This window comes from Primulina eburnea, chromosome 6 (genome assembly GCF_022965805.1).
Source record: "Primulina eburnea isolate SZY01 chromosome 6, ASM2296580v1, whole genome shotgun sequence".
Classification (NCBI taxonomy): domain Eukaryota; kingdom Viridiplantae; phylum Streptophyta; class Magnoliopsida; order Lamiales; family Gesneriaceae; genus Primulina; species Primulina eburnea.
Genome location: NC_133106.1, coordinates 26,453,152 through 26,465,430, shown reverse-complemented (window position 1 = coordinate 26,465,430; position 12,279 = coordinate 26,453,152). Strand labels below are relative to the sequence as shown.

Below are 12,279 nucleotides of genomic sequence, written 5' to 3'. Positions count from 1 at the left end.
GAAAATTTTGGTAAACTTCTATCTCAAATCATGAAAGTGAAATTCGCTTGAAAGACTTGGATTTGAAGGGAAAAAAAATTACAGTGACGTACAAAATAGTTCAAATTGATAGTTAACGATTCAAAATCCTTTCGTATAATAGTTTATCCAAACAAACTCGATAAATTTATATTCTCTTACGAATGTTGCCTTAGAGATTCCAAATGAAATGATCTCAAGCTTATCAACTTTAATCCCAAGTTATTTTTTGAACCAAACAAATTGTTTCATATCCTCAAATAACATGAAATATTTCAAATTTAATCTTCTAGACCCAACTTCAAATCAAATTCTTGCAAATTAAATGAATGAATTTGCATTGGATCCTTCTTCACACGCACCAACTATGACAATAAATAATGTCTAGTTTTGGAAAAATAAACTGGTTAACAGTGGAAACATGAGAAGAAAAAAATTATTTGTTATGTAAGTTCATGATATGGCCAATAGCCCGAACAAATAAGTTTAAAGTGCAAAAACTAACGATTTACTAGATCAATAAATATTGCATTCCCAAAGTAAATATGCATACAAACATTATGTTGTAAGCATCAAGAACTCGTAAGATCCCAATAAAAAAACTATTAAAATTTATTATAGGACTTGAAAGTTCTGAGCCAAAAATTTCACTCAATCAAACAAAAACAGCTTTAAGTTATGAATATATAAATGAAGTCATCCCCATCAAAATTGTTGATCCGCAGCATTTTAGAATCTGCCAAACTACTTATATAAGCTACCCACAAGAAAAGCATGGATAAACGTTGGTAACAACTCCACCAAATCTGTAGAAAGCAACTGTGAGAAACTCACAGGAATAGTCCTTCAGATCAAACATTTTTCGTTGACGACGAGGCAAAGATGTTATTAAGCCCTGAGAAAACAAATACCAATAGTTAAATTGAAGATGAACTGTAGCACAAAATAGAATCAGTGAATCGGATTAGAAATCCAAACTATGCAAGACATTGTTTCTTCAACTCACTTGCCAATGTAAGAGTTGTCAGTGGTACTGACAATAATCTTGTCGCCGGCTAACACATGGGCTGGGGCCTGTTATGAGCAAAGTTATCTGATGTTAATGCATTTATTAGGTTGAAATGGCCTGACAACCAATGTTTAGTTGAAGCATGTCACGTCTTTTTTTATTAAATGGCTGAAGACAAAGCTGTTCCAGGTGAACAGAATGGGGGAAAGGCAAAATAAATTTGAAAATTGATAAATGGTAGTTTTCTCCTCTCATTCAAATAGGCTTCACTCCTCATTCATGCATCCACAAAGTTCTCGAGTTTGTACCATTTTGATATTAAAAATAAATTTGAAAATTGATAAAGAGTATTTTTCTTCTCCCATTCAAATAGGCTTCACTCGTTCATGCATCCACAAAGTTCTCAAGTTTGTACCATTTTGATAGTTTACAATGTTGTGTAATACAGTCCACAAATGATAGACACATTGCACCACAAAGATTGCTTGATTATAACCTGTATTTTAAGAAGATGATTGAGCAGATATATACCACTCATAATCAGGTCATTCTGTCATTGTATTATGTTTAAAGCATATTTTGATTACTTGTAGAAATAGAATATGATACTTTTAGTGAGAGTGCTGCTTCGATGAACTTCACTGAGTCTTTATAGATTGAAAAACTTTCAGTAAAATTACCAAAGTACATTATAGGATTACTTTGTTGATTACTGTTTTATGAGAGGAGCCAAACCAGCAAGCATTTTACCACATAACACCAGTGTATCACATATATTACCTGGATAGTGCGACCATTGTCCAGCAAAACCTTTTTGTAACTGCAAAGGTGAATAACGAATTAACAATGAGAAAAATGTTAATAGCAACTCACAATTACATGTAGCCCAAGGAAAAAAAGAACACAACCAAGTAAGAAGACAATGTATAAGACTCAGTAAAGATAACAAACTTGAATGTCACAAGATAAACACAATAAATAACGATAATTTCATGTTGTTTTGGTTAACCATGATGATAAGATTTCCTTATGCTTAATCATTTGAGTTAAAAACACATGGACAACGGCTTATTAAAAAAGCTGCACTTACGGCATCGGTCCACTTCCCTTTACAACATCAGCTGCTTCAACAACTGTGCATGTTGCTCGATTGGGCATTGATGCTGCCATTGGCTTTTCATCATAGAGTTGGACAGTTACTTTCATATCATCTGCTTGTAAGGAAGTATAATACATCATATAAAACTGATTATTTACAATCAAGAATGAACCTGTAATATTAAGCTTGACAATATGCAATACACAGACAAAAAAATATTGAAATGCACAAAAGTGGGGGTAGAAATTTCAAAAAATGACACAACAGAAAAGATGAAGACACTCATATTAAAGTTTCTTGATAAAATGAAAAACGCAGAAAAAAATATTTAGAATTGGTTTCTCTGTTAGCTATTTAAGTAAATTTGTAATATGGACTGGCATGAGCATAACCAAGGGATGGCAAAGGCTTGTGCCAATTATGTACCTTGCATATAGACAATACACTTGGATCACAGGCTTAATTCAATAATTATCTAATCCATTAGAATCTCGCCAACATTTGGCAAGCTCAAAAGGAGATATAACCTAACTACTTCTTTACAGGAAGCGAAGAAGCCGATGACTAGGGACTGAAGATATCTACTTTTCATCAAGCATGGTATGGATCAACAATGGCCTTTGCTAGGAGAAATTGAAACATCACACTTGTCGCTTGCCCTTTTAACTTTTAGCTTGTAAATGATGTTTTGTGGCGTAATTAATCGATGAATGTCATGTTATTGTGGTCATGCAGTGAGAACTTCTTGCATGATCCCAGTCTTTTTAGTTGGTCATCTGATATTGTAAGTTACATAACGACCAAGCTTGCATGGAATCATAGTTCCCACTATACGTAATTAACTGGTGTACAAAACCAATATCATGTTTTATTAACATGCAAATTTTTATTTAATGTGTTGATACATGACATTTTTTAGACATGACAACAGATTATTTGGACCTGTGACTAGCCCGTGATGTAGATGTCGGTCGATAAAGTATAGAGAGTTTATAATCCCGTAATGGTAAGGCTTATAATCCCGTAATGGTAAGGCTTTATGACACGTTAAGGGTTTAGCAGAGAAGTAGACATTACGGCTCTGAAGCCAACCTTCATATCTTGTTGACTAATGATATGTTCCAGCATCTATCATTTCTCTCTCTGACGATGCACATCCATGATATATATTGCACTGCATACAGATAGCATCACATACCATTTTTAGATGTTTTTATGTTAGTCATTTCATAACGAGTGTGGGGGCTGATATTTTGTGTGGATCACAATTCATGGATGAGGGTCAAGGATGCAGGCAAAGGAACCTCAAACAGTGGTCATGTTTGAATTGCTCAGTCTCAGGTCTTGCTTTCATTTCATGCACTATTTGAAATAGTAAAATTGTCCCCAATATTTACTCATGTACCAGGATATGTTCTAAGGACATGATGTTTCTATCATGGATTTGTATCGTGCACTATCCAGCATGGATTGACAACGAATGTCTAATGTTGATGTATCACCTAGACTATGATAAATTACTTTAGGCTACTCCTTAGTTGGTATAATGGGATAATTGACCAATTTAGACTCAAATAGTAACACGCCTTTGGGTTTTAATCAATATATGTTGTTTGTTTAATGGAATATATGCTGTAAATGTTTATAATTATGGGGGTAATGTGGTTATTCAGATGCCTAAATTAATGATCTGGGCAGTCTATTTTTATGCATCAACCTCTAAGGATGAATGGATTATTAAACCAAAACGACGACTTGGTACTAGCCTACTAAATATTGGGATGAAAAAATGAGAATCAAACATGTGATGAGGGTGAATTAATAAACAATCCCTCTCTCATCACCAAAACCAGACATGCACGCAGTAACAAAATTCAACCACCAAGTCAACTTCCACACCCAGTTTTCGTAATACATAAGTAAAATAAGTCAAAATTTGCATGATCGTACAGGAGAGGACTCGGAGGTCCCTACACTTTTCTTCAACTTTTTGTTTCAGATTACCTTCCTCCCGGTTAGCATAAATAAAACGTAGATCTCCAAGCAACAAGTAAACAAGAAAGATGCATCTTTAGAAGCAAAATATCATTACCTTGAAGATAAGCAAGAGATTCACCAAATAAGTGACTGGGTACATCCAGCTGGCCATATGTTTCAGGGCTGGATATGCAACAGATTTGAACAGATTAGAGAACAACGTTCATGTGCCTCGCTCTAATGAACTAAGTACACAATTTGTTCAAATACAGAAAGAAAACACATTACTCACTCCATTAACACAACATTTCCGGTTTCATCATCAGTATAAAGATATGTAAGTGACTTCTCTTGAACATACACTCCTGCAAATATCAGAAAGATACTGGTAGAATTACTTAACTCTGTATGGTATTTATGATTTAAATTTTTAGACAGACCCATAAAGTAGCAGACCTAGGCCAACATTGAAAATTCCAGTTCAAAAATATATGAAATATTGAAACTAAACTGTTGTGTTAACACCATAAAATTACTTGGTGCATCATTAATACTCTCAACAAGACTTGTGCCCAATTCAAATAAGATCTAAAAGGTTATTAGTATAATGATCCCAAGTGTGACTTCTTTCACAAAACTTAAAAGAAATAATTTAAGAAAACATTTTACCAATCCTTAGTAAATCCTTGCATGTACACAAGTCAGATAACTTTAACAGCATCATATTCATATTCAAATGTATGACATAAACTTCAAGTCAGAGTCACGTGTTCCTCTAAGCTAGTTGCACAAGTGGAAACATTGATCAAGTGAGTTAGATTCAGGTTAAAAAAAAACCATCGGTAAACTATTCAGTTCATAGAAAGAGGTTTCAAAATCTCTGTCTAAGAGGATGGTGCTTCAAATAAAGCTATAGCCCCCACCCCCCGGCACATCTGGAAGCACGACAAAATAAGTTCATATACACATCTCATGCAAGTTTGAACTAGAATTATTAGAATAAAACTTCCATACCTGAAAATATGGCTAACCACCTACTGCACAAACCTTAAAACCCTAATGTGATCTAACTATTCAATGAAATAATCCATTCAGTGGCAACTTATAAACTAGAGGCCTCGCAGTGAAAGAAAAGTTGAAAACAAGAAAAAATAAATAAATAAAAATTAAAGAATAAAATATATGGATTAGATATTCTTATCATTGTTAATCTATTTGTAGTTTCTAGTTTCAGAAGAATGTTCGAAGTTTTAAACATAATTTCAAAGTTTTCTTTGTATGCTCTACATGACCTTATTTCTCTTCATAAATTTGCATAAAACTTTAACAGACACGATTACAAGCTGGAATTGTACATAAAACATGGAACAAAACGTTATTTTATATTCTGTCATCCTTTCAGACTCATACCCTTGAATATGAAAATTACCCACATCAATATTTAGTGAGTCATCAAATGACTGCAGAACTAAACTATCACATCTCCATATGTTTTCATTCTAAAGAGAATTGTGACTCGACGAAGCATACTTTCAACTGGCTCATCGGTTCGTAACCGCTCATTGGATTTGCTTCCACTATCAACATCCCGGAGCTCCACCTTTAACATTGAATAAACAAAACAAGATGAAGCATATTTGAGGGATTAAAGTCTAAAATCAACCAGCAAAATGAGCAAATAGAAGATAAAGACACTTTTCAGCATACCTGCTCATTCTAGTTGTAGACAATATTAGGTGAATTCTCAAACATAAAAAGGATTTGAAATTAGAAGTTTTTTAAATTAGGATATGCTTAAAAAATAACTAGAAAAAGAGAACTAAAAACAACCGTCCTTCACCAATAGAGAATTTTTCAGTAAGAAAGAATGTTTGTTTCTTATGTGTGGCAAAATGATGAATACTAAGGTCCATTTACACCATTTCAGGGGTAAACTACACTTTTGCCCAAACAGAATGAAAAAAAAATAGGTACAGGGATGATGCTGGAATCTATATGTGGCAAAATGAAAACAATTTGGCGCTAACAACTTGTTTTGTCAGGTAAGATCATGTCTTCGATGATAGCTGTATCAAAGACAAAATTCATACATCTGCAAGAAAGTTCTAATCCGGAAAGCTCATTGCACACCAGGAGTCCAAAACATAGTTTTGTCACTCGACCCGTTCAAAACGAAAGAAAAAAGAAGAAAAACAGCCATGAAGTAGTAATGAGCATAGAAAATTGATTGACAAATATACATCATGGAGCAAGATAAAAATAAATAAAATAATATTCTGAAACAAATTAGACGTAACCTGTATTATAGCTCCTCCCCTACCTTGAGTGGTATGCTGCGCTTTTACCACCTGACCACAACATAAGCATGCACTAGTGTCATATTGAGCCATATTCATGGCTTGATAACTCAAATGAAATAGGAAAGAGCGACTGGGAAAAATACGACAAATGATCATAAGATTCCCGTAACTTCATGAAAATGATTACCTGAAAAAGCTTTCCTGTGTTGCATCATCCAATCCGTCATACAAAAACAACATCACATCAATGTATAGTTTATACATATATCACTATAGATGCAGAAAATCTAACCTCTTCTCATAATAACATTTCCTGGTCTTACCTGAAAATTTGAAACAATCGTGAAAATGTCACAATTGTGAGCAAGTTCTAAGTTAAGTTTTGAGATAATATCAGTTAACGGTTCAATGTCCGCCTTTCTATCATAAGGCATGACCTCTTTATCCCCCTCTCAGTTCTATTATTAGCATAGCTAGCATAAATGCAAAACAAGAAACATAGTTTTATAAATATTTAGAACCACTCTATTGACCAAGAATTAACCTTTAAACTGGAAAAGTGTGGATAGATACATTAGCAAATAGAAATGAGAAATTGCCACCAGTAAAAAATTTACTAGGAAATAGGAGGTGACACTTACACGTGGTGCAAACTTATCCCAAATTGTTACCAGTTATACACCCCCGATTAAACATGACTGATTGAGAGGCAAGAATCATGGAAGCAAATATAATGAGAATGATTAGAGTATCATGGATTAATAGACTTGTACATAATTATAGAAGTAATATTTGTTAGGTGAGATTATGGATTTCATTTCACATGATCCAGGGTGATGCTGATGAAGTACTTGGTTAGCTAACTGATTAAATGTACTCAAACTAAATAACCAGTCATAGGAACATAAAGAAAAGAAACACCGACTTTTTATCGAAAATGTATCTGCAAGCAGGGTAACTTCGCGAGTTTTAGCTGTAATCAGTAGATAACCACTGGCAATCATAAATCACTATCAGTACTTCAACTATGCGCACTCATAACTAATAAATGTACATAATTTCTAAAAGCAAAGAAACAAAACAAGACCCAGTATCCCATACTTCAGCAAGGGAAAGATCGATATGAATTAATTGAGCACTTTTTCACATATCTGAGTTACTCTTCTAACATTCCACGTAGTTAAAGAAAGTAACATGAGAACAACTCATACATCAGCACCGGAGAATCTAGCGCAGCGGAGCTGGGTGGTGGACCATGGGGAGGAAAGGAGGTCGCTGAGAAACCCGTGAACCGAAGGCTGGTGGCGTCTGATGTGGCAGGTATACGCTGAAGAATTTGATGAAATTGCGGCGGCGGCGGCGGATAGGAGCGTGGTGGAAAGCCGTCCGGCGAGTAATAATCGCATATTTTGAATCTTCCGAACCAATTTCCGGTGCTGTGGTGAGAATCTGTGATGATGCGGGCAAGGCTACGGCTTCTAACACAAAATTGGTTAACCGTCTTTCCTGGGATAATACCCATTTTCGTCCTTTTCGTTAACAGCTTTTCCCATTTCAGTCCCTCATGATTTTTAACTGATTAATTAATCCTTCATGTCTTCAAAATATTCTCGAATTGGTCCCTACCGTTATCCTATCGTTAAGGCTAACGTTGACTTGACATTAGCGACGGTTTGACTTGACATTAGCGACGGTTTTATAAAACCGTCGCTAATTTGCGACGGGTTTTCAAAACTTCGTCGCTAATTAGCGACGGTTTATATTTTCATAAAAAAAAAAATTTAATAATGTAAAAAAATAAAACTTAGAATCGGACTATGCTAACAATATTAATGATCTTAACTAACACTTAAAAATTTACAAAAAATTAAAGCGAAAAAGTTTAACCTAAGTCGAAACTAAAATCGTGTAAGAGAGAAAAATTTTAAGTGGGGTGTATTCAATTCAGAGTTTTGATGACTTTTAATGACTTTTTTAAATGATAGACTTTTATGGATTTGATAAATTTTTATTGACTTTTATGGAATCTCACAGATTTATAAACAGATTTATGTGGATTTATGTAGATTTTTTTGCAAGACTTTTATAGACTTTTGTAGATTTTTTTTAATATAATTTATAAATTTTGTACTTAACTATAACATGTGATTTTTTATTAATTTCTTTGAACCAATAATTAATTGACATATATAACATATTCAATTTGAAATTATTTTTAATATTTATATTAATAAATAAATTTACTTATTTAAAAGTTAAATTGTTTAATCCTTACATGTATATATATGTGGGTTTATAAATTTACTTATTTAAAAGTTAAATTGTTTAATTTGAAAAGGTAAACTTTTTTGCTTTAATTTTTTGTAAATTTTTAAGTGTTAGTTAAGATCATTCATAGTCCGATTCTAAGTTTTTTTTAAAAAATTATTAAAATTAAATTTTTTTATTTTATGGAAATATTAAAACGTCGCTCAGCGTCGCTATTTAGCGACGGTGTTTAACAGACCGTCGCTAATAGCGACGGTGTTTAAAACGCCGTCGCTAATTAGCGACGGTTTAATATTTCTATAAAATAAAAAAAAATTAACGGCTTCTACACAAATGGTTTAACCGTACTTCCTCTATACTAATGTAAGGCAATCAAATATACAGGCTTATATAATACAGGGATATATATATATATATATATATATATATATTATAATATATATATATATATTATATATATATATATATATATGTTCTTTTTTTTTTTTAAAAAAAAAACGTATGTTTATGAAATTTCGATTTTAGTCCTTTTGTTATGAGGTATATTGATGTGATATTGTATAAATCAGTAATCATCGAATTATCGCGTCAGAAGCATGTCAAAACATTGATAAAATCACAGAAAAATATAGACTACTCGTACTAAAATTTAATAATATAAAAATCTATGGAGATAAAACCGCAGATAAAACAGTTGCGATCACAAGATCGAATGATGTATGCTCCACACACAGTAGGCCTTGTGAAGCAAAGATTTTTCACATTTCCAGAGTGTCCTTGTTCCTAATGCTACCTCTAAAATTCTTCTTAGCAATATTCTATTTATACCAATGTCTAAATTCTTGCCTAATAATCTTGTCGAGAAAAGGACCCAATACCAAGTTTTACGCTACTTCTTTAAAACAACTTGTTAAAAATCAACCAATCTTTCATGTTAATGGTCATTCCTACTATGATAAATAAGTAATATTACCATATTTCAACTTATGTGTATAAATAAATAGTCGGTCTAAAACTCAAGTTATCATAAACATCTAGTGTAACTTCGTATATACAATGTTAAATTAATTTGGGAGAAGTGTATTGAAACATCCTCTACTTTTTTTATTAAAAAAAATCATAAACTCGAAAATTACTAATTAAAGTAACTTAACATTTCCATAAATCATAATAATTTAACATTTGAAATCTCAAGTGCATAAAAATCCCTAAATCGTCAATTAACCAAAATTCATACGTCGGCCTTTAAAAAGATCGATTATCATCAATCTAAAGCATAAACATCTCTATAAATCATTAACATAAATCCTTCAATCTTTTATCTATCAAGCTAATGCAGCAAATAAATGTCCCTCGGGAGTGTATTGACGCACCCGATCCACTCAAGCGTCAGCGTCTCCCTCAATATCATCAAATCCTTTGTGTTTTAAAACACTCGAATACGCGATCGTCGGTGAGGGGCACGAGAAGGGACGAACGGACGTACGAAGAACCCTAGCTTTTCCTCCTTGATAACTCTTGAATCTTGTGTGTAAAAATCGGCTGATGTATGTGTTCCAAAGCATATGTATCTTATTTATAGATTTTAATTTACATGATAATGGGCTTGAGTTTTGGGCTTCCAAGCATAGGAGCAATTGGGCATACTCAATTTAATTAAATTGAGTGCAATAACTCTTATTTAATTGAAACATAAAATTTTATAAAAATTAGTTTCCAAAAATAATATTTTTGATCTTTTAAAAGTATCTCGTTTGCCCGAAACCGGCTTCCCGAATAAAATTAAACTCGTCTCGTAAAATAATTCGAACTCTATCATTTTTAGAAAAGTTTAATCATTTTTAATCATATTAAGAAGCCTTGAAAATATTTAACGAAAAATATTTATTCTTGTCTTGGTCGTTAATGATTTCCTTTCCCCAGCCTACTATCGAATATTCAGGTAAAATCTTTCAATTTCATGAAATCATGCCATAAAATCATTTAATCATCTAATCATACATTTAATCATTTAATATGTACCATGCAAGTATTTAAAATCAATTAAATAAAAAAATTAAGCAATTCAAATAATTTGCATGCATGTGGTTTACGTAGGTTGGTTTTTTTCGGACGTTACATGCATTACAACCACTTTACTTTAGAATGCAAGTTCTCATGATGACCTGACTCATTAACCTACCGGTCATTGGAATTAGGAGATAAGTCATGTGCACGCAACACTTTGTGTTAGTAGGTAACTCCCACACACCCGATAATTTGTCTCACACAACATTTAACTCTCGGTGTTTCTATTGACAAACATTTTTCATGCTATCTCTCCATTCATGAACCAAGATATTCGCAAGCACAATTATAATTCTTGGGATCAGATTAAAGTTTAGAGAGGGTGAATAAAATCTTCTTCAAACTGAACCGCCCTTAGCAACTTTTAGACGGTTGAGATTGGATGATTTGGCCAGAGAGAGTGATACCAAAAATTTTCAGTCTGGCGTTTGGATAAGGCTTGATTAAAAAAAAAACGAAAAGCTTGATATTATTCTCAAGATCAAGAAAAACATCTTTCTGAAAATTGTCAAAAGAAACAGTATGAGCGAATTGCTTAATTTCGACATTGTGAACTATTTTGGATAGATTCTTTATCTTAGTGTAAACTTGATCAAGAAGAACATTGGCAGTATGATCTTCAAACTCAGAAAAATGTTTAGATTGAGGTCAGAAAGAAAATCATTTTCATTGACGTTTACAAGAATGGGAGAGCCTGATTGGAGATATAATTGATGGAGAAGAGGGAAAAAAGAGCTTGCTTTGAGAGGATCAACAATTGAGTCAGTGGCTGGAGTTGGAAAAATTTCAGGCTATAGCTCAGCCACTTCTTCCATTTTACTTGGTCCCCAGTGGACTTGTCGAGCTATCATGAGTAGACTATAATTTCCTTGTCGATTTGATTTTCAACAAAAAAAAAAATTGATCTTCGACTATCTGTTTATTTACTGCAGTAGTAGAGATGGAGTCCATATGCATAATATTTTCAAATTGGAAAACACCTTCTTCAGCGATTATGTCTTGATGCATCGGAGAAGATGAATCCATTTTGGACTTGTTAAATTCAGAATGAGACAGAGATTTGACCATTTCATCCACATATATTAAAAAATTGCGGGAGCTCTTCTGTTTGTACTTGGGCGGGAAGAGAAGAAGAAGGAACAGCTGTAGCAAATTATGATTGCTTATCTATGTGGACGGTTGGAATTTGTTCTTCATTTCTTCAGTAACCTGAGATTCAGAAACTTCGGCTAGGACCTCTTTACAAAATTGTTTCTCACCAGTCTGACTTTCTTTGAAGTGAATTGTTATAATCATAATTTCGGAGTTTGACAAATTACGCGATTGAAGATTGCAGAACTGATCGGCTAAACTGAAGTTATTCGAACTAAAATCACCCAAACTGAAATTTTCTGAACTAAAAATTAATGTGCTAAATAATCGAAGGCAATCAAACTGATCAAATCTAACTGAATCTGTAAAGATAACTGAAATATTAGTCAAGAGAGCTCAGTTATACAATCAGCTCAACTAATCGGCTATATACTCAACTAATAATCAGC

At 33.1% G+C, this 12,279-nt stretch overlaps 1 protein-coding gene across 2 annotated transcripts; it reads right to left on the bottom strand.

Annotated features, from left to right (window-relative positions):
• Positions 1 to 612: 612 nt before the first annotated feature.
• Positions 613 to 7,905, bottom strand: LOC140833997 (uncharacterized). 2 transcript variants are annotated; one of them, XM_073198560.1, is made up of 11 exons: positions 7,615 to 7,905; positions 6,696 to 6,726; positions 6,591 to 6,604; positions 6,401 to 6,451; positions 5,634 to 5,703; positions 4,396 to 4,468; positions 4,219 to 4,286; positions 2,118 to 2,238; positions 1,808 to 1,847; positions 1,025 to 1,092; positions 613 to 913 (listed from the first exon to the last, which is right to left on the bottom strand). In XM_073198560.1, the coding sequence occupies exons 1-11, from the start codon at positions 7,807 to 7,809 to the stop codon at positions 907 to 909; spliced, it is 738 nt and encodes a 245-aa protein (XP_073054661.1). In that variant the 5' UTR covers positions 7,810 to 7,905; the 3' UTR covers positions 613 to 906. The 2 variants fall into 2 exon arrangements, with proteins under 2 accessions (XP_073054661.1, XP_073054662.1); XM_073198561.1 differs by lacking the exons at positions 6,591 to 6,604; positions 6,696 to 6,726.
• Between the last annotated feature and the right edge of the window lie 4,374 nt (positions 7,906 to 12,279).

Excerpts from the sequence above, each read along its gene's own strand:
- LOC140833997 (XM_073198560.1), bottom strand. The coding sequence starts at position 7,809 with ATGCGATTATTACTCGCCGGACGGCTTTCCACCACGCTCCTATCCGCC. Across the intron at positions 2,239-4,218 it reads ATCTCTTGCTTATCTTCAAG|ATGATATGAAAGTAACTGTC; the intron begins GTAATGATATTT and ends CCTTACAAGCAG. Across the intron at positions 1,848-2,117 it reads AAGGGAAGTGGACCGATGCC|TTACAAAAAGGTTTTGCTGG; the intron begins GTAAGTGCAGCT and ends TCACCTTTGCAG.